Source organism: Rana temporaria, chromosome 3 (genome assembly GCF_905171775.1).
Source record: "Rana temporaria chromosome 3, aRanTem1.1, whole genome shotgun sequence".
Taxonomy (NCBI): Eukaryota; Metazoa; Chordata; class Amphibia; order Anura; family Ranidae; genus Rana; species Rana temporaria.
The window spans coordinates 467,283,779-467,305,543 of NC_053491.1; the positions used below are offsets into that span (position 1 = coordinate 467,283,779).

At 47.0% G+C, this 21,765-nt stretch overlaps 1 protein-coding gene across 1 annotated transcript; it reads left to right on the forward strand.

The window, feature by feature from the left end:
* Positions 1-2,468: 2,468 nt before the first annotated feature.
* LOC120933586 (zona pellucida sperm-binding protein 3-like) lies at positions 2,469-17,704 on the forward strand. Its single transcript, XM_040346872.1, has 8 exons — positions 2,469-2,990; positions 3,592-3,704; positions 4,552-4,655; positions 4,735-4,912; positions 4,984-5,104; positions 5,185-5,276; positions 14,002-14,135; positions 17,455-17,704. The coding sequence occupies exons 1-8, from the start codon at positions 2,490-2,492 to the stop codon at positions 17,682-17,684; spliced, it is 1,473 nt and encodes a 490-aa protein (XP_040202806.1). The 5' UTR covers positions 2,469-2,489; the 3' UTR covers positions 17,685-17,704.
* Positions 17,705-21,765: the final 4,061 nt, after the last annotated feature.

Below are 21,765 nucleotides of genomic sequence, written 5' to 3' on the forward strand. Positions count from 1 at the left end.
TGACCCAATAAAAAAAAAAAAAAAAACACTCCTACCCTGACAAAGGTTCCCGCCCTTGTGACAGTTCTTATATAGCTATTGGGCATGGCCAAGCAGTGATGTCAACCGGAGACCCCACCCCATCACTGCCTGGGCATGATGGGTTAGTGATGTCACAAGGGACGGGGTCTTTGGATGACATCACCACACCCCATACTATATAAGAACTGTCAGACACCGGAGCTGTCAAAACATTGGGAGACTTTGTTGTTTTTGGGGGGGGTTTTGTGTAGGCGACAGTTATCATGATTAACGTTGGAGCTACCGTGGGGGACATTATTAATTTTTAATGAAGGACTTGTCAAACTGCCTCTTGTTTTTCTTACACTAAACTGTTTTTTTGGGTGAATGGGTAGGAGTACTATGTACCCCCATACTCATTCATATAGGGGGGTTGGAATCTAAGGGCCAGATTCTTATAAGCCTCCTGCCTGCAGACCCCCACAGTCCAGATTTGTGTCGAAGAGGCCCTTGTCCCCATCAACATGGGGACAAAGTTCTTTGGGGTGGGGGGGGCAGAGCCCCCCCATGTTGAGGGCATGTGGCCTGTAATGTTTCAGGGGGTGCCTGCCAGGCTGTATGCTCAGATAAGGGTTTGGTATGGATTTTGGGGGACTCCACTATTTTAAATATTAGCATAGGGTTCCCCTCAAAATCCATACCAGACCTAAGGGTGTGCTCATTATGAGGGGCTCCCGCCATCCACATGAAATCTTTCTAGCACTGCAGACCTAGGTTGTCCATTTTCAGGGGCTTCCATCATTATTTCCCGGAGTTCCCAGATTTGCCCAACATAAGGGGCTTTTACTATTCCTGTGCTGAGTTCCCAGGTATTCACAGCTGCTGTGTCCATTATGAGAGGCTCCCACCATTCTTGTGCGGAGTTCCAGGCCTAAGCAGTCTGAACACTTGTGCCCATAAGGGGTTCATGCCTCTTCTGTGCTGAATTCCCAGGTCTGCACACCTGTTGTGTCCATTATAAGGAGCTCCTGCCATCCACATGAAGTATTTCTGTTTCTACAGACCTATGTTGTCCATTTTCAGGGGTTTCCATTATCTTTGCACTGAGTTCTTAGGTCTGCATACCTGTTTTGGACATTATAAGAGGTTCCCACCATCCTTGTGCTGAGTTCCCAGGTAGTCACAGCTGCTGAGGGGCTCCCACTATTCCTGTGCTGAGTTCCAGGTCTAATCAATGGTTGTGTCCAGGATGAGGGGCTCTGACAATTCCTGCACTGAGTTCCCAGGTCTGCACACCTGTTGTGCCTGTTAGGAGGGGCTTCCACCATTCCTGTGCCAAGTACCCAGGTATTCACAGCCACTCTTCCCATTATGAAGGGCTCCCACCATTCAGGTCTGAGCGGTCTGGACACTTGTTGTGCCATTACAAGGGGTTCCCACCACTCCTGTGCTGAGTTCCTGGGTCTAAACACCTGTTGTTCCCATTATAAGGGGCTTCAACCATCCATGTGCAGAGTTTCTGAGTCTGCTGAGCTATGTTGTCCAATATCAGAGACTCCCACCATCCCTGAACTGACTTCCTAGGTCTACTGAGCTGCTTGGTCCATCATGAGGGGCTCTCACCATCCTTGCATTGACTTCCCAGGTCTGCACAGTCCATTATGAGGGGCTTTCACCATCCCTGCTGAGATTTTGTATTATGGACAAAGTAACTGGAGGAGCTAGAACACACAAAGGTTAGCAGGGACAACCAACATTTCCAAGTGAACAGGAACAAAGTTGGAAACTATGGAATCTGATCTCACTGTTGAAGCGCCGAGAACATAAAAAAAAAAAAACAGGACTAACTCAGCCTACCAGCCTCCGCTGTGACTAAAATATCAGTTTTTGGTGGACTGACTTTTTGAGGTGACAATCAATAGGACCTTGCAGGAGAACAAGATCTAAGCAGATCCCAGAGATATAGGAGAGTTTATAAACCCAATCCTGCCAACAACATCGCTGGCTTAAAGTCACTAGGACTAGCAAATGATCACCATTTGCATTAAACACGCCCCCAAATATAAAAATGCACCCTGAAATATATCGCCCCCTATGGTATGAGCTACACTGGTAGTATTCAGTAGCATCTTGTAGCTTTCAATTGCACATGATTGAAACATTGATCAGTCATGGTTGTATAGTGTACTCCATGGAGAGACATTTGTATCATCAGTTTTTTGATCACTTGATACTCCTAGTGATTATCCATAACAAATATAGTAGTGGGACTAAGCTACTGAAATTCTCCTGTGTAGCTCCACTCAAATGAGGCTGCTGTCAGCAAGTGGTTAACTGTCTCAGCACCAAGTGATCAATCATTTTTTTTGAGGAAGCCATTTGGGTGTGGTGATGATTTGCCCCAGCTGGGGGTATTAGTGACTGGTGGGAGGGGTATAAAGGGAAGCTCTGTCTTCCTGCCTCATTGTGCTGTTGGTCTTGCAGGCAGGATGGGTCTAGGAGTGAGGAGCTGCTGTGGTTGGCTGTTGCTTTTGGCCCTGGTTTATGGACCAGGGTTTGGATGTAGTGGGGATGGAGCCTTGGTGAGACATAGGCGCCAATCAGACTGGTGGAGGAATAACCAGCGGGTTGTGCCTGGCCAGAGCCAGGGGTCTTCTAGAGGGGGTTCTGGGGGGATTTACCCAGGCACTAATGCAGTATATGGGTTTGGGGCTTCTAGAGGTGGGGCTCAGAGGGGTTCAACAGGTGGACGTGCTGGTGGGATGCTCCGCCAGCAGCCCCCGACTGTAATTTCATCTAGTTCCCCCATCAGTGTCCAGTGTGAAGAGGACCGCATGGTGGTCAGTGTCATGATGGATTTTTATGGGAATGGAAAGCTAGTGAAATCTTCTGATCTGAGCCTGGGACCCCAAGGCTGCAAGCCGAACACTCAAAGTGCTGATGAAGTTATCTTCCAGATTAGTCTGCAGGAATGTGGAAACACTGTGCAGGTAATCCTACACCCGCCCCACCCCTCTTTTTTTTTTTTTTTTTGTATTCAACTTTATTGGCTTTTGTAAACTAAACCCTGGTTGCTATGGGTTATTGCACTTTGTAGTGCCATCTTAAGGACTGTGTAGCTGATAATCCATGTTAATATTCCATTGTTGCTCTTCTGTGAGGGGGGACCTGTGTGTGTGTATGCTGCTGACCTTGTTCACTTGTACAGATCTCCTCAATTACTGCTGCCATCTTGGATGTGATGTCAGCATACTCTGAGCCATTACTTGGTAGTTTGGTATCAACCTTTTACCTAGTAGCTGTATGAAAAGTGGAGGAGCTAGGGCAGCAGAGTAAATGGACCTCCCCTTCCCTTTTATTTTTCCCTTGTGACCGGGTCTTTAGAACCTGGAACCATTTTAAAGCGGACCTGTTGGAGTCCTCTGTGTGTGTGTGTGTGTGTGTGTGTGTGTGTGTGTGTGTTTCCACCCCTCTATAAGCATGATGGTTGGGTGACTAGTCTTAGATATGGGACACTTTTGTCTCCATTTCCACACAATTGATGTGCACCGCAGTAGCACCGCAGTGTCTATAATCTGATCTTATCTACAGATGATGCAAGACTGGGTGATCTATGCTACCAACTTGACCTACAGCCCAACCTCCTCCATTCCAATCATCAGAACCAACCCAGCCGTGGTTCCCATAATGTGCTACTACTACCGGTGAGTCTACACTAGGATAAGAGGCATTTGCTGGTAAATATCTTAAGGCAAAAACATTTAAACAGGGAACAGCACACATGTCCAAATTCAAGACCTTCCCCTTCACATCCTGTTTTGACAAATAAAACTGAGAATCTCGTCAATGACTTGCCACTACAACAAGTGTGTCCATTGTGGTGATTGCCTCCTAGGCCTCTTTGACCACTCCAAAAAATGTTTGGGGTTTCCCTTGGGTTCAGTCCTGTTGGTAACTAATCTGCTTATTGGGGGGGGGGGGGGGGGAAACCTGATGGGCCTTAAGCCTTCTAAGCTATCAAATGTGTGGCCTATCCACTTATCAGTTATGGGGTCAATGCCCCCTACTAAACTGCTGCAGGCCCTCCACCACAGCCCAGAGGCTTGGCTTAAGTCTGATTTATTTTATTTTTTCTGGTTGTATTGGCAACCCATTTGGTTATACCAGTCTACCTTGGTGTCATTTTGGACATTTTTCATATTCCAATAATCTTCCCCCCCCCAGCAGTGCCCTGATTACATGTTTTGTTGTCCCCTGCAAGGAGATGCTGATCAGCTCTCCTCGCCACAGTCAGTGTGAGGCGAGAAGCGCTGATTAACTGCATTCTGTGTTTACATGTGATCGGCTGCACTTCGACAGTCGATCACATGGCTCTTTACAGAGATCGGTGTTCCATCTCCTAGCAACACGGGATGCCGTCGTATGTCATTCCCAGAATGAGAGCCACAGGGCTGCACTGTCATTTGACTGTTTAAATGGATAATATGGATCTCCTGAAATTATCATGATTTCCATTCTGGTTCATTACTGACACTGCTGTTCTCTGTATAGGCATGCCAATGTGAGCAGCAAAGCCATTGAGCCAACATGGGTTCCATTCAGCACCACAGTGTCCATAGAAGAGAGGCTGTCCTTCTCCTTGAGGCTAATGACTGGTGAGTTAAGCAAAGAAAATTAATTAGGAGGGGGGAGTGTTGTCTGAACTTTACATGTAATCTCCTGTCTTGTCTATAGAGGACTGGAGTGGCCCTAGAAGTTCTCCCATCTATCAGCTTGGAGATATTCTCTACATAGAGGCCTCTGTGGACACTCAGAACCATGTTGGACTGATCCTGTATATTGACCGATGTGTGACCACCATATCTCCTGATCCCACCTCTTCTCCTAGTTATGGCCTCATTGAAGAAAATGGGTATGGGTTTTTTTCTGGGGGGGGGTTGTTTGTCGCTATAATGACCTCACTCAACTGACCATTTTCTACAGCTGTCTAGTTGATGGAATGCAAGATGACTCCTCTTCAGCCTTCATAGCCCCAAGGGTTGAGCCAGACAAGCTCCAGTTCACAGTGGATGCTTTCCGATTTCTAGGAAATGATGCCTCTCTGGTGAGGACAGTTTGCATTGACTGGTACAGATGGGTGCCTTGTAAGAACTGATAACCTAATTTAAATACTTCCCAATCCAGATCTACATAACCTGTTACCTGAGAGCTGCTGCAACCACCCAGGTCCCTGATGCCATGAACAAGGCCTGTTCCTATAGCAAAGCCACACAAAGGTGAGATGGTAACCTGAAATGCTTTCTTGTTCCATGGATTATTGCACAAATTTCTGTGGTACTGTACCTAGAACAATGTCTCTGTGAACCAATAACAAGGTGAGTTTCTCCTAACGCCTTCCAGGACGGCACACCAGAGAGATGAGGGCTCCTCCCACAGGAAACACAATCAATTGACAAGTTTGTTATAAGTTCCCACCCACCCCCTTGCTCCTCAGTATTTGATTGTGTTTCTTCCCGAACACAGCGACACGTTTGTTTTATATTACCTGGAGACGGTGAGGTCGAAGGGTACCCCTGTTGAGGCAGGTTCAGGGAGGCCGGGGAGAGCTGAACTAACCTGTTGGCTTCGGTCGCTCACAGGTCGCCACAAAGATATGCATGGGCGCTCTGATCTGTGGTGAAAAAGCCATCGTCCCTCTGCAAAAAAGCCGCCACGCTGCTGATCTCTCCTTCCTGGGGGGGTTTGCAAAGGAGCATTGCGCTCCAGGCCTCGCTCTGAGGTACAGGAAGCGCGTCACCGGAGAGTGGGCGTTCCCTACACGGCAACCCGGAAGTGACGCTTCGGCGTGGAGAGCAGCGTGGAGCGGTGGGGTCGGCGGCGGATAAACCCTACAACAGGTACCGGAAAGCCAAGGACCCAGTCAACCTACTCATGATGGAAGAGGAAGGGAAGACTAGCGCTGCGGCAACCAAATCCAGATCGGGGGTCGGTGAGTACTGTCCCTCCTGGAAAGGGAGGAAGGAGGAGAGTGAGAGTTCCTGAACTTCAGGATGCAGCTGGTATCGGCTGCCTTCCTCGTTCTCTCTCTTTTCTCCCCAGTACAGCCTGCAGCCCCGAGCGGGAAGGAATAACATTGCTGTTATGTTCCCTCTCTAACAGAATCTCCCGGTGAAACCCAGGGGGCCTCTGCTCAATCCTCAGCCTCAGCTAGTTACAGTTCCTCTAAAAAATGCGGAAACTGTAAAGATAAGCTCCCAAAATCCCACACCAAACCCTTCTGCCACAAGTGTATTAACCAGCTGGCTGGGAAGGAGGCGGCTGCCATGATAAATTTTCTCTTATCAATGCAGTCTGAAATGTTGGCTACGGTTAGAGCTTTCAGGGAGATGGCTACACAAGCAGCCACAGCCCCTAGTACAGAGGAACCAGTCCCTAGAGAGGGTCTGACCTCTCAGGGAAGTCTCCTTGCAGGACCCAGTACCCCTTTCCTACCCTCCCAAATCTTTTTTCATGATCAGGAAGAAGAGGAAAGTGAGGTCATGAGCCAGGTCACTAGACACAGCTCAGAGGGTGAGGAGGATAGAGACTCAGTCATGTCTCAGGAGGAAGGAAAATTGAAAAGGTTCCTCTTCTCAGCAGAGGATGTGGACAGTCTCCTTCAGGCAATCTATGCCACTGAAGAGATTCCAGAGGTTCCAAGAACGACCTCTGCACAGGATAAGGTGTATAGGGGGCTCAGTGAAACACAGGATAGAGTCTTCCCTCTTCACCAATCTCTAAAAGAAATAATCCTACAAGAGTGGAAATATCCAGAAAGGAGACTGACCACTCAAAAAACCTGGAAACGGAAGTACCCGTTCCCCCAGTCAGTTGGGGAAGTCTTTTTTAAACTCCCAAAACTGGATGCGGCCCTGTCCCAGGTCACAAAACAGTCAGACCTCTCATTTGAAGATGCTGGCAGTATTAAAGACCTAATGGATCGTAGGGCCGAATCACTCCTAAGGAAAGCCTGGGAGGCTAACACAGCTTCTATGGCCCCAGCCTTAGCTGCGACCTGTGTAGCCAGGAATGCAGACCTATGGGTAGAGAAACTGGCAGAACACCTCGCCCAGTTTACGGAGTCAGAGGAAATCTTGGGGTCTCTATCTTTGATAGGGAAAGCTGTCGCGTACTTAGCAGATGCCGCTTTGGAAACTGCTAAAGCTTCAGCCAAGACAGCGGCCTTGATCAACTCGTCCAGGCGGGCTATCTGGGTTAAGGCTTGGGAAGGGGACGTCACATCAAAGGGAAAACTGTGTGGACTCCCTTTCCAGGGTTCACTCCTGTTTGGCCAAGGATTAGATGATGTCCTGGTTAGGTCTTCAGAAAAGGGAAAGAAATTCCCTGTGAAACCTAAAAAAGATGGTTTTAAGAAGACTTTTCGAGGCCCCCAGGGGCAAAACAAACAGGAGTATAAAAAAGAGAACCCAACAGGCGCTGGTTTTACGGCAAAGGGAACAAAAAGAATAATTTGCTCTTTCCCCCTGCCAAAGCTGATGCTAAACAGACCAAGTGACGCCAAGGTCAAAGTAGGGGGGAGGCTGTCCCAGTTTGTACAACAGTGGGAAAGTATTTCAGACAGTCCCTACATACACAAGATTATAAGGGATGGGTTCCGCCTGGAATTTGTTACCTTCCCCCCCCCCCCCTCCCATGATCACCCTCACGCAGCTCCCCAAGGATACCCTAAAGAGAAAGGCCCTCTTGGAAGGGATTCAGGAATTGGCAGAGCAGCTAGTAATAATACCAGTGCCAGTGGAACAGCAATACCGGGGGTTTTATTCCCACGTGTTTGTGGTTCAAAAACCATCAGGAAAATTCCGCCTGATAGTGAACCTGAGAAAACTAAACAAATTTTTAGAACAAAAAAAGTTTTCCATGGAGAGTGTTTACTCAGTAAGAAAGAACCTCATGAAGGGAGCCTACATGACAACCATAGACCTAAAGGAAGCCTATTTGCACGTGCCAATTCACGTGGACCATCAGGCGTTTTTGAGGTTTGCGGTAGTGGTAGGGAAGGAAATCTGTCATTGGCAGTTCAGGGCGCTGCCCTTCGGCCTAACCTCCAGCCCCAGAATCTTTACAAAGATACTGGCAGAGGCGGTAGCCTTCCTACATCTTCAAGGGATATGCCTTATACCATACCTGGACGATCTGCTGATCTCCGGTCAGACAGAATCACAGGTTCAGAGGGATACCAACAGTGTGATGGAGGTTTTAAAAAGCCTAGGCTGGATTATCAACCTAGAGAAGTCCTCCCTCATACCAGAACAGGTAAAAATATTCCTGGGCTACACTATAGACTCCAGACTTCAGGCGCTCTTCCTGCCAGAAGAAAAAATAAAAAAATTGGCGTCAGCAGCAGAAAATCTGGTGAAATTCCCCAGACTTCCCAGGAGGTCAGTTATGAGAGTCCTAGGCTTAATGTCGGCATCCATACCAGCGGTAGTCTGGTCCCAGTTGCATGCCAGGATACTCCATTTTTTTCTTTCTGTCCTCTTGGGACAAGAAGAAGAAATCCCTGGATCAGGAGATTCTACTCACCCCTCAGGTCCTGTCGTCCCTAGAGTGGTGGACCAGTCACCAGAACCTAAGGGAAGGTCGACCTTGGGCCCAATGGGATCCGGTAAAATTAACTACGGATGCCAGCACATGGGGGTGGGGTGCCCACATGGGGGGAAAAAAGCCCAGGGAAGATGGAGCTACCTTCTAGCTCGTCAATCTTCCAATTTCAGGGAACTCAGAGCAGTGGGAGAAGCCCTGAAGGCCTTCCAACAAGATGTCATAGACAGGGAGGTCCAGGTGAGCTCAGACAACGCTACAGTAGTAGCCTACCTGAACCACCAAGGCGGTACCAGATCCGGGCCCTTATTGGAACCAACCATGGAAATTCTGGGTTGGGCAGAGAAAAAGGTCACCTCCATCTCAGCCATACATATAAAGGGGACAGATAACATAGAAGCGGACTTCCTCAGTCGCCAACAAATAAGACAGGGAGAATGGGAATTGAATCCAGAGGTCTTTCAGGCCCTAGTTCTTCAGTTTGGCGAACCAGACATAGACCTGTTCGCAAACCGGAAGAACAGGAAAGTGAACAGGTACTTCTCAACCTCCGTAGAACGGGATTCCGAGGGCCTGGATGCGTTGTCCCAGAACTGGCACTTCAGACTGGCATACGCCTTCCCACCCCTGGCGCTAATTCCGCGGGTACGCCAGAAAGTCAGCAGGTCCCCCGGTCAGGTCCTCCTTATTGCCCCATGGTGGCCAAGGAGGACATGGTTTGCCAATCTGAGATTCATGTCAGTAGCAGAACCTCTGAAACTGCCAGCCAGAACAGATCTCCTCAGGCAGGGTCCAGTGTTTCACCCGAGACCAGAGTTTTTTTTCAACTAACAGCCTGGTTAGTGAGCGCCAGATTCTGAAACAAAAAGGTTGTTCAGAAAAGGTGATAAATACTCTCCTTACAAGTAGAAAGCCGGTCACCAGAAAAATCTACTTAAAAGTATGGAAAACTTTCCAGACCTGGAGTAGAAAGACTAGAGTCTTCCCAGTCGGTTCCGGTTATCCTGGATTTTCTCCAGGATGGGGCAGACGCCGGGCTTAAGGTTAGCACCCTGCGGGTACAGGTAGCAGCCCTCTCCGTGTACCTGGATAAAAGATTAGCGAAGGACGACCTAGTTAAGAGGTTCTTACTAGCTAGGGAAAGAATGTCCCCCGTCCTTAAAAGCTTCTGTCCACCATGGGACCTTACTAGGGTATTAGAGTCATTATCTATGCCCCCTTTTGAACCTTTAGAGAAAGTTTCCCTTAGGTTCCTTACGTTAAAATTAGCCTTTTACTACAGCTAGGAGGGTGGGAGATCTGCAAGCTCTGTCCATGAAAGAGCCTTTCCTTAGGGTGCAACCAGACAGGGTCACTCTTAGGGCAGATCCCCTATACCTACCTAAAGTAGCATCCTTACTCAACAGGACGCAAGAAATTATATTGCCGTCCTTTTGTTCAGAACCAAAGAACGAGAAGGAATTTAAGTTTCATTGTTTGGATGTAAGAAGATGTCTTCTTATATATTTAGAGAGAACCAAAAGTTTTAGGAAATCTAACCATCTCCTAATCCTCTATGCCGGAGTCAGGAAGGGACTGCAGGCCTCAAAGCCATCAGTTTCAAAATGGATTAGAGAAGCTATCCCAGAGGCTTATCAGTGTGCAGGAGAACCAGCTCCACTTAATATCAAAGCTCATTCAACCAGATCTCTGGCGACATCCTGGGCTGAGAGAGCAGGTGCCTCCTGGGACCAGATCCGTAGTGCGGCTACCTGGTCAAGTCATCACACCTTCCTGAAACACTACCGTGTAGAATTGTTGTCACAGCAAGACCTGGCTTTCGGTCGGAAGGTCCTCCAAGCTGTGGTCCCACCCTGAGGTAGGCCTGAGGTCCTTTAATATCCTCTCTGGTGTGCCGTCCTGGAAGGCGTTAGGAGAAAACTTACGTTAGATCTACCGGTAACGGTATTTCTACGAGCCTTCCAGGACGGCAGGCCTACTACCCACCCTATGTGAAGAAAGGTAAGCTATATGCTAAATGGTAAGTACCGATGGGGTGCCCCTTGTGAACCAGTTCAAGATTACTTTATTAAATACTGAGGAGCAAGGGGGTGGGTGGGAACTTATAACAAACTTGTCAATTGATTGTGTTTCCTGTGGGAGGAGCCCTCATCTCTCTGGTGTGCCGTCCTGGAAGGCTCGTAGAAATACCGTTACCGGTAGATCTAACGTAAGTTTTTTGAAATTAATGGGGAAATTGGCCAGCAATTGTACATATGGAGAAAAAACATCCATGGGCTAATGGTAATACCTGTTGCCAGCATATCCATATTGTACCATGCATCTGCTTTTTGGGATAAACACCTTGGTGTTTGCACTTCCCAACAAGAGGACTGGAGCTGCCCCTCCATGCACACTGGATGTTTTTGTTCTTCCAGGAGTGGGGCCGTATCAGCCGGTCCTCAGGATGAATTTGTTGGCAGTGTGGGTGACCCTGCTATCAGCAGGAGCTGCAGATCTGAATCCTATTAACGGCTCCTCTCAAAGAACCAGGAGAAGGCGGGCATTGCCGCATAGTGTTGGAGTGGCGACTGCTGTCTAGCCATGGCCCTCACCAATACCGGTCTGTGTTGGAGACCCCTGCATTGGCTATCTCTTAAAACATGCAGTCATGTCTGAGCTTGGAAGTGGCAAACGCCCATTTGGACATAAACTGCCTTTATCTGTTCAGGTTGTAATTACATAGTTAGTCAGGTTGAAAAAAGACACAAGTCCATCCAGTTCAACCACAAAAAATAAACCAACAAAATAAAAAACACAGTACAATCCCATACACCCAACTCCATACCCACAGTTGATCCAGAGGAAGGCAAAAAACCCCAGCAGAGCATGATCCAATTTGCTACAGCAGGGGAAAAAATTCCTTCCTGATCCCCCCGAGAGGCAATCGGATTTACCCTGGATCAACTTTACCTAAATCTTAGTACTCAATTATTTTATGTACATTTAGGAAAATATCCAGGCCTTAAAGCAATCTACTGAGCTGGCCAGAACCACCTCTGGAGGGAGTCTATTCCACATTTTCACAGCTCTTACTGTGAAGAAACCTTTCCGTAAATGGAGGTGAAATCTCTTTTCCTCTAGATGTAAAGAGTGCCCCCTTGTCCTCAGTGTTGACCGTAAAGTGAATAACTCAACACCAAGTCCACTGTATGGACCTCTTATATATTTGTACATGTTGATCATATCCCCCCTAATTCTCCTCTTAAGAGTGAATACATTCAGTTCCTCTAATCTTTCCTCATAGCTTAGCTCCTCCATGCCTCTTATCAGTTTGGTTGCCCTTCTCTGCACTTTCTCCAGTTCTCCGATTTATCCTTTTTGAGAACTGGTGCCCAAAACTGAACTGCATATTCCAGATGAGGTCTTACTAATTTGTACAGGGGCAAAATTATATCTGTCTATGCACTTCTTCCCCAATCCAGAAAGAAGAGGGATAGTAAAGTGCAATATATGTAGGAAAGGGAAAACCTTCTGGGTGGGATGCTAAACCTATGCTTCTCTACTACTTTGTCTTGCCAATGCTTTAAGGAAACTGCAGAAGCTAATGTTTTGGGTAGACCTGTAATGTGGTCAATCAGAATTGGGCCTAGCATAAGGTATTCTGTGTCAAAAATCGGCATACTCGCAATCCACACTTACTGGGCATCATGAGCCTCATTTACAGTATTGGGCATCTAGTGGCTCACTACTAAATCTATAATTTAAAGTCTTAGTTTTGGGTGAAAAGCTCCTGCATGTCTTACTGGACCAGTTAAGATAGATATGTGTAGCGCTTGCGTACTTTCGTACAGGTGCTATGCTTAAATTTGGTGTGAAAGTTATGTTGCTCTCATTCTGTCATTTGGCTGTCGCCAATTCTGGATTGTCCTGTGGGTCAGTCTGCGCCCCAGAGATGCAGTTTCATCTCTGAGCGCCAGGGGGGTCCAGGCGGAGCCGCTTCTTTCCAGCAGCCAATTGAAGGAGTTTTCCCTTGCGGGGCATGCTGGGGAGGAGTATTTCTGTGGCTGGGGCCGTGGTTCGGGGTTCTTCGCGGGTTCCAGGTGCGGCACCCACCTTTAGGGTGTGCGCACGTCACGGGCCCCACCGCTATGGCCCACCAGGCCGGGGTCGCGTGCTACGCGGAGTTCCTGACTCTGGGCTCTTATAGCCCGGAGCGACCGATGCTGCAAAGGGGGCCCCAGTGACTTACTGGGTCCCCTCTTCTATTGACAAGATCCCAAGCTGGGTGCTGTTCAGTGGGGGATCAGTCTGAGGAGAACCCAGAGGCAGGTGATCCAACAGGGCTTGAACGAACCACTGGGCATCTGGGCACGGGACACTGACAGGTCGCATTCAAGCTGTCAGTCAGTGACCCAAAAGAACAAACGGAGGATTTGTTCTATCGTCCTAACTTCGGAGCACTAGGCCTGTGGCAGAGGTCTCGTCTGAACGTTCAAATCTAATTCAGAGCCAAGTCTGTGGCAGAGACTTGTTTTCCTTTTCCAGAAGCTTTAAGTGGTGCTCTGGCTGCCAGGCCTGTGAGGTCTGTCCTGCTGATGCCTTCCTCCAACCCAGAATTTTATAAACCTGTCACCTCAGTGGAAGTAAGTGTAGCAATTGGTCGATCTGCCAGTGAACTGCTGTGATGTGTATGCTGCTCCTAGTCCATCCACAGATGCCACGTGATCAAAACCTTGGAGATCACATGAGCACTGCTTGGTGGCTAATATTCAGGGAAGTAGAGCATGCATGCCTAATGGGGCTTCAATTTGATCAACTTCATTTGTTCTAGCTGTGCCGATTTCAGATCGCATTTGCTAGTTCCACTACAGAATTCAGATCCAGGGATTGTGGAATATATATTCTCAGAAAATATCAGGTCTCTCTGCTACAGTCAGAGGTCATGCATTAACCTGTATAGTGCCAAGTCTTGAGTGTAAGTCCCAAGGAATGGGGGGGCTGTATTTCCAACACATGAAACTACATGATCTATGCATTTGTGCAGGTAAGGTTTATAATTTTTTAATAAAAGCATATCTTTAGTACTTGTTGCTCTAACTCAGTGTTTCTCAATTCCAGTCCTCAGGCCCCCCCAACAGGTCAGGTTTTCAGGATTTCCCTCAGATGAAAAGGCTGTGGTGATTACTAAGGCAGTGAAACTGATCAAATCACCTGTGCAAAATAATGGAAATCCTGAAAACCTGATCTGTTGGGGGGGCCTGAGGACTGGAATTGAGAAACACTGCTCTAACTCAAGTGCACTATTGCATCTCGTAGGCATTGGTTCCAAGAAGTTAACAAATACTACTCTACAGCATTGGTTCACTAGAACTTCAAGTCTTGCTTCTAAATGTAGACTTGTCTAATTGTCTTCTCTAGTTGGTCTGCAGTTGAGGGCCCCAGCAGTATCTGCCAGTGTTGTGGTACAGGCACCTGCAGCAACCCTACTGGTCTGGTTTCCGGAGGAAGGGGCAGATTTGGAAGACCAAGAGGCAAGAGGGATGTCTTGGATGGTGAGTTATTAACTGGCAGCTGCTAGATACAATGTTATGAATGTAGGTGATCTCTCTAGATGTCTCCTAAAGGTGATCTTTACTGAGAACAGTAACAGGTATTGGAGTAATGTTTGACGTGACTTTCAAATTGGTATTCTGTAAAGAGCTGCGCTATTTACCTAAATGACAAAGTACATAATGGGCATAAGCCAAAATGAAAATGGTGAATCGCTCTTAAAAATGTTGGTGGATCTCTTAGGCCCCGTACTCACGACCAAACATGTCTGCTGAAACTGGTCCGCAGGCCAGTTTCAGCAGACATGTTTGGTCGTGTGTGGGCGCGAGCGGGCCGAATTCCAGCAAACTTTTCCCTTCCGGGCCTTTTCCCAGCGGACAAATATTCCTGGACTTGTTTTAAAACAGTCCGCTGGAATCCTGCCCGCTCGGACATGTACGGTCGTCAGTACAGACCTACCGTACATGTCCAGGCGCCCGCCGTCCCTCGCATGCGTCGAATGACTTCGACGCATGCGTGGAAGCATTTTAAAGGCGGGCCGCCCACGTCGCTGCGTCATTGTCGCGGCGACACCGCGTCATCGACGCGGCGACACCGCGGACACGCCCCGCGTATTGTTTACGCGCGGACTTCTGTACGATGGTGTGTACAACCATCGTACAGAAGCCCTCTGGCAGACATGTATGGTGAAAACGGTCCGACGGACCGCTTTCACCATACATGTTTGTTCGTGTGTACCCGGCCTTAGAGTCCTCTCGTGATGCCAATGATTCACAAATCCCTCCACTTTGCACGCTTGCCAGATAGCAAGTGGTGATGGCTCTCATCTGGGAAAGGCCTCTCCTATGATGGAGCAGGACAGATGGTCTAGGTCCTTGAGCCAGATCCGAAGAAGCCAATCTCATTCAATGAGGGGGACTCAAAGTTGCCCCAGAAAGGAGACTCTCCATAATATTGCACACTTAATAAAAATAAGGCACTTGCTCGTAAGGGCATAAAAGGCTGGCTATAAACACCCATCCTTCTGTGATACTAGCAGCGCAGTGAGATCAGCATGTACCTCCTACCGACGTGTTTTTGACATCCTGGGGTACGGACGGTGTGCTGACTCACCGCATTAAATTCCATATGCAACCAAAGCCCTACCTCAGGCGGGTAGACCCCAAATTTGGCATAATGAGGGAGGGGAGAGAAACTAACGTAACATTTTTATTCATAGCACATTACAAAATGGTAGGAGTCTCTAATTGCAGATCATAAGGAGACAACTTTGGTATAAGACAAGGACCTAATTCCTCTGCGCCCCCCCCCCCCCCGGTTTTTCTATTGAGCAAAAACGGTATAAACATATAGACTAAACTAAAATGAGAACAAAATTGGAGGAACCATTATACAAGATCATACTAAATGGAAATCCTCGTAAAAGGACCCAACAGTCACTAGTACAGTAAGAACACTGTTGGCAAACCACTACTGCCACCAGTGGTTGGCAAACAAAACCATACCCAAACCAATAATATTGGGTGCATAATGACCATATTAAGATGGTATCAACGTGTGTGTGTGTATGTATATGTGTATGTATATGTATATGTATATGTATATGTGTATGTATGTATGTATATATATATATATATATATATATATATATATATATATATATATATAATGTGTATATATTCATGGCATTCAAAATGGCAATACTGTCCTGGCAAGTACTAAATTGGGGGGGGCAGGAGATTATTATTCTAATCCAATCGGGGTGTCACTGTGGTCTCGCAGGGTAAAGTGCCCCCCCCCCCCAATGGTCAACATCAAATGTAAAATTGATACTTTAGGTTGAGGGCTAAAATGACCCAACATTAACAACCATTAGATATTAAAACCAATGGCATCAATACCTTTTCAATGAACAATCAAGGAATGTGGGTGTTTGGTTTAAAAAAAATAAAAAGCAAAAGTAACAAATTGAACAATACCTGCCATCCGAGATTCACGCCAAGTTTATTGACACAAGTGATTAAATTCTCTACTCGGTAATTGTCAGGCATTGACATCGACATTCAAACCATATGATTTAACCCTATGGATTCATGACATTTCTAATCTAAAGATTTCCTTTACCAGAGAACTGCCCCCCCCCCCAATGGGGGGATACATTTATCTATCCCAAAAAGACTGTTAGGCTTATGTACCAATAAGTAGTGTTTGGATACAGAGTGGTTATTAAAAACGTTCAAAATGTTAGTTATGTGTCAGTTGAGTCGGCCATATAATGGATGTTTAGTTTGGCCCACATATTGTAGCCCACACAGGCACTGAATAAGATGCAGTAAACCACTCCTGTTGAGCATGTAATGAAGGGTTTAATTTCAAACTCCACTGATGTACTTGTGGAGATGAATTTGGGGTTTCTCCTAGTTGTACAACCAAGGGCATCTCCTACATTAAAGGCCTGTAAGGCAGGGGTAGGCAACCTTGGCCCTCCAGCTGTGGTGAACTACAAATCCCATCATGCTTGTGTCGGGGTCTTGCAATATCTCATGGGACTTGTAGTTTTACTACAGCTGGAGGGCCAAGGTTGCCTACCCCTGCTGTAAGGCTTTGGAAGAAGCTAGCTTTCCTGATATGGAGGGGAGTTGAAACCATTGGGTACCAAAAAAAAATATTTTTAAGGGAGGGAGCTCCCCTATAGATCACTTGAGGTTTTGTGGGCAAAACGGTGTTCACAGAAAAGGTGGTAATAAATGGGAGCTGCACTATTCCTTTTGCTTTAGGTAAATCCTCCAGATTTGGGTGATCTGATTGTGAGTGGTGCACAGGGATTCATTAGAATAACCCTTTTCACGAAACATCTCTAGGATGGGTATCTGCTTGGATCAAATGCTGAAGGCTATTTTGCTGTAATGTCCTAGATTAGGGGTCCCCCAACCAGGGGCCTGAAGGTTCTAGTTAAGCCTCTGTGGCTGATCCTCCTTCACAAGGACCAGTGGAAGGTCTAAAACCTGGCTGGAAAGTCTAGAATCCTGATGGCTTTATATTGCGTGTCACCAATGGAAACTTTCCCACTGTCACTTCTATCATAACTAGAATAGGGGAAAAATCTCCAACGGCTCATACCACAACCTATGAAGTTAACCATTATTTAGTTTCATCCCAATTCTGTTCAATATTGACTGAAGAACAATTTTTGGATTTGAGGGTCTTTAAATGGGTGCTAACTTCTGGACACTTGTGTAAAAGCTAGACTGACTGCAAGCTCTTAAACTGCATTGAATTGTACAGAAATGTGTCCATTGACCTCACTTTTCTCCTGTTAAGAACCCCACACAGAAGAGGGACAAACTGTGACCACTCTGGGACCTCTGCTTGTGATTGGACCTTCACAAAGGGATGTTGCGGCTGCAGTGACAAGGGAAGAGTCTGCCCCTGCGGAGCTCTGGGTGTTGGTGGCTGTCGGATGTCTTAGTCTTCTTGTTGTCATGGTGTGTGCAGTGTTCATTGGGATATCTCTGAAAAAGCCACAGTATGTGCTGTCTGTGGAAAAATAAAAATACATTTAATCATCGTCTATTGATTTAATTTTAATGCGATGAGCTTGCAAGCCTGAAATGGACTTCTTACTATTGGTATGAAGGTATTTTTTCTTATCTTTGTCTGACATGCTCAAAAGGTATATACCGTATTTATCGGCGTATACCGCGCACTATTTTTCCCTGAAAATCAGGGCAAAATCGTGGGTGCGCGATATACGCCGATACCCGCTTTCCCGCCACGAGTTTTGAATACTGCGCCGGCATATACCGAGCGCAGTACACTCGTGTAACTTCGGGCAGTCTCGGCGCCTCTCGCACTGACGTCCTGAGCGTAGAGGACGTCAGCGCGACAGTTGCCGAGCCTGCCCGACGTTAATACCGTTAATAGTAGACAACCCACAGAAAAATATCAATGGAGTTTGGGGCATCTCCATAACATGTGTATTAAATTAGCCAGGCGTCTATTACATCTAGGGCATAGGGTTGAGTGGCTACGCTTCCATTTAAATGGCTTCTCAGGTATATATGTTCTATGTTGGCTTTTGCATAGGGGATGAAGAGACCATGGGGACTGCTGACGGTACAGCTGCCCATTGGTCATCTGATAGACCACAAGTCTCGTACCCAATGTGTCCTTGATGGCAGATTTTTTTTTTTAACTTATTATAAAGTATACCGTATTGTGAAATGAGACCATGTTTGGTATTCCTTTTTATCCAGTAGTGATATATTTAGGGATTGTACCGATGTTCATTGCATGTAAGTTTGACTCAAACATCAGGCGGTCATTCCAGCAAACATGAGGCGCTCTCAAGTTTGCCAGCCACAGAGTGCCCTATAATGCACTGTGAAATCGCAGTGCATTGACAGCTGCTGATTGGCAAAAGCGTGCACCTGACCTGCATGCTTTGGCTCATCACACTGTGATGTGCTTTCTGTGAGCCATGATTGGCCAAGGGCAGGGTGCCTTTGGGCAATCTTGGCTCAGGTGAGAAGTCCACACCCCACACTATGGCTCTCTACAATACATCAAAGCCGTGAGCAAGTTTAATTTTTTTTTTTTTTAGAAATTTTGCTGCGGCACAGTGCAACGCAAGATGGATGCCCCACTTTTCAGCCAGACTAACCCCCCCCACTTTAAGCATTATTAAATCGCTGCTCCCGGGGCAAACTTTTTATTTTTTAATTTTAAATGTATTTCTTTGCAAGTTGCAAAACACTATTTGGCAATCTCTTGCATATAAGGCTTTAAAATTTGCATGTTCGGAAAATATATATATAAAAAAATTTTGGCCAGTTTGTGCGACCGGAATCGGGGGTGTTTGTCCCATCCCTATTATTATTTATAGATTTAAGTTAATGGGAATGTGCCTGCACCTGTATGGCATGTCTGAGACCTAAACATTTAAAGAATCTTTGGTATGGGGTCCCATGTTTAGTACAAAGGGCTTTCTGAAATGATTGTGCTATATACCTCCCTTTACCCTTGCACAAATCAGACCCTTCCAATTTCATTAATTCCCCATAACTGTCATCCCATATTGGCAGGGCCAGCCCTACCATGGGTCCCTGAGCGGCACTTTCAGAGGGGGGGGTGGCAAACTGATGCCCAAGAGCAGTGGCAGAACTGCCATTAACCAGCCCATTCTGCCGGTCCGCTGCTTATCCCACTGTGAGAAGGGAGCCCAGTGCATAGATAACAGGAGCATGTGGGCAGAACACTTACTGCCCAGGGGGAGCAGGTGAGTGGGCTTGCGGGCCGATGGGTGGGGGCGCAGAGATGACATCTCACCACCTGCCCTGCATCACTGCAGTTCTGCCCTCACTATGCAGTCGTGGGCAGCAAAGCGATTACATCTCCCTGCTGCCTGACTTCACTTTGGGACACAGCCTATCTGGGCTGAATTCGGCCCCTAGAGCAGGGCTGTCAAACTCCATTTCATTGCGGGTCGCATCAGCATTATGATTGCCCTCAAAAGGTTGTATCTGTAAAATTAGATGTCCAGCGCATCCCCCCCCCCCCCCCCCCTTACATTAGATGTCAAGAGCCACCCCCAGCATCAGAAGAGGGAGGGCTGGAGATTTCCTGCAGCAGAGGTGTGAGGGCCATGTGTTTGAAACCTGTGCCCTAGAGAAATGCTGTCGGCACACCTGAGACCTACAGCTACTACCCTAAAAACTAGGTATAAGAGAATCTGGACAAATGTGTGATGGAGGGGTAGCAGGACGGTGAGGTGTCTGTACCCAGTGTACAGTTCCTTCACTTGGCTGTGAATTGGTGCCTTATTAGTGGTAAATGAACTGAATGGAGGTTTACTAAAACTATCTGGTGCAGCTGTGTATAGTAACCAACCAGCTTGCAGGTTGTCAAAGACTCAATTGAAAATAAAGGAATATATCATATACATCAAGTGCCAATATAAAACCACAGCGCTATGAGAATATATTAATATTCAAATCTAAATACATATATGTGTACAATGTGATATCACAATTATAAGTGAATAAACTCATAAAATTGTAAACATGCAAATAAGTGAAAAAAAGTCTGTTACAAAAAAAACGTGAAGTATTAAGAGGAAAGTTCATATAACTTCAATATAGTTGATCCACTCTTCCAGGGCTTCCACCACACTTCAGTGCTCCAATCCCCCCTCACAGTGGACATATGATATATTCCTTTAACTTCTTTCCATATAGGCGCAGTAGTGGGTTATCAGTTGGGCGCAGTTTTTGATATCCCAATCATCACAAAGACTCAATTGAACATGCTTAGGTTAGAAGCTGGTTATGCACAGTTTCACCAGTTTTGGTAAATCTTCCCCAATGTATTGGTACGGATTTGAGTAAAGCCCGGTTCACACTGGTGCGACATGCGCGCCGACTTTGAGCATGACCTATAAAATCAATGTTTCCTTATGAGAGCAGTCTTAACTGGTCTGACTTTTGAAAAGGTTCCTGCACTACTTTAGTTTGACTTGGGTCGATTTCAGCCCATTGCATTTAATGGAAGTTGGATCACCATCTTAACTGATCCAACTTGTGACATGCAACGTGTTTAGAGGCAATGTAAAATTCATTGGAAAAAGCATGGGAGTGTTCCCCCCCCCAATCCATACCAGAGCCTTTATCTGAGTATGCAGCCTGGCAGGCCAGAAAAGGGGGGCCCAATGTGAATGAGTAGGGGGTATATAGTACACTTACCCATTCACTCCAAAAAATTATAAGTGTAGCGCCCCCCCCCCCTTTAAAGTTAGTGGGGCGTTACACTAAAGTTAGTGGGGAATTGGAGATTTCAGTTGCTCCCATTCACTAATTGTTAGTCTGTGCTGTTGCCAGTTCGGAACTGCCTTGTGGGTCAGTCTGTGTGTCCAGGGGTGCGTTGCCACCCCTGGGTGACAGTTGGCACTATAGGGGTTCTGACAGAACAGTTCTCCCCAGCAGCCAATCGGAGGTTTTTTTTTTCCCCCTCTTTGGGCGTGCTGGCGAGGGATATATCTGTGGCACCCGCCATTTTTTTTTCGGTTGTTCTCTGCGGGGCCCGAGATCCAGGTGCGGCATCCACCTTTAGGGTGCGCGCATCCACGGGCCCCATCCTCATTGCCTGCCTGGCTGAGGCTATGCACCTCGCGGAGCCTTCTTTTGATGAAGAGAGGAACCCCAGCGGCTTGCTGTGTTCCAGATCCTAAGCTGGGAGCTGAACGGTGGGGGATTGGCTCGGGAGAACCTAAGTACAGAGGTTGTTCGCGAGGCCTGGACGAACCCCCGGGTATCCGGTCACCACGCCACATGACAGGTACCCCTTTTTGCTGTCAGTAGGTGACCCTACAGAATAGGACTTACTGGGAGGATTCTTTATCCTTTGACTATACTGAAATTTACTAAGCCTGTGGCAGAGGCGTGGTTTCCTCCCAGTGATTTGATTATTGCAAGTGACCCTTTGGCTGCCAGGTTCAAGTTAATTGCCTGTCCAGGGGGCACTTACCCACCCTGGCGAGGGTGGCAACGTTTTGAATCATCTGTGCTGAGAGCAGGCTTGCTCTCTATGCTTCTGATATCCAAGGCCTGATGCTACAAGTTCTTTTAACTCATCAAC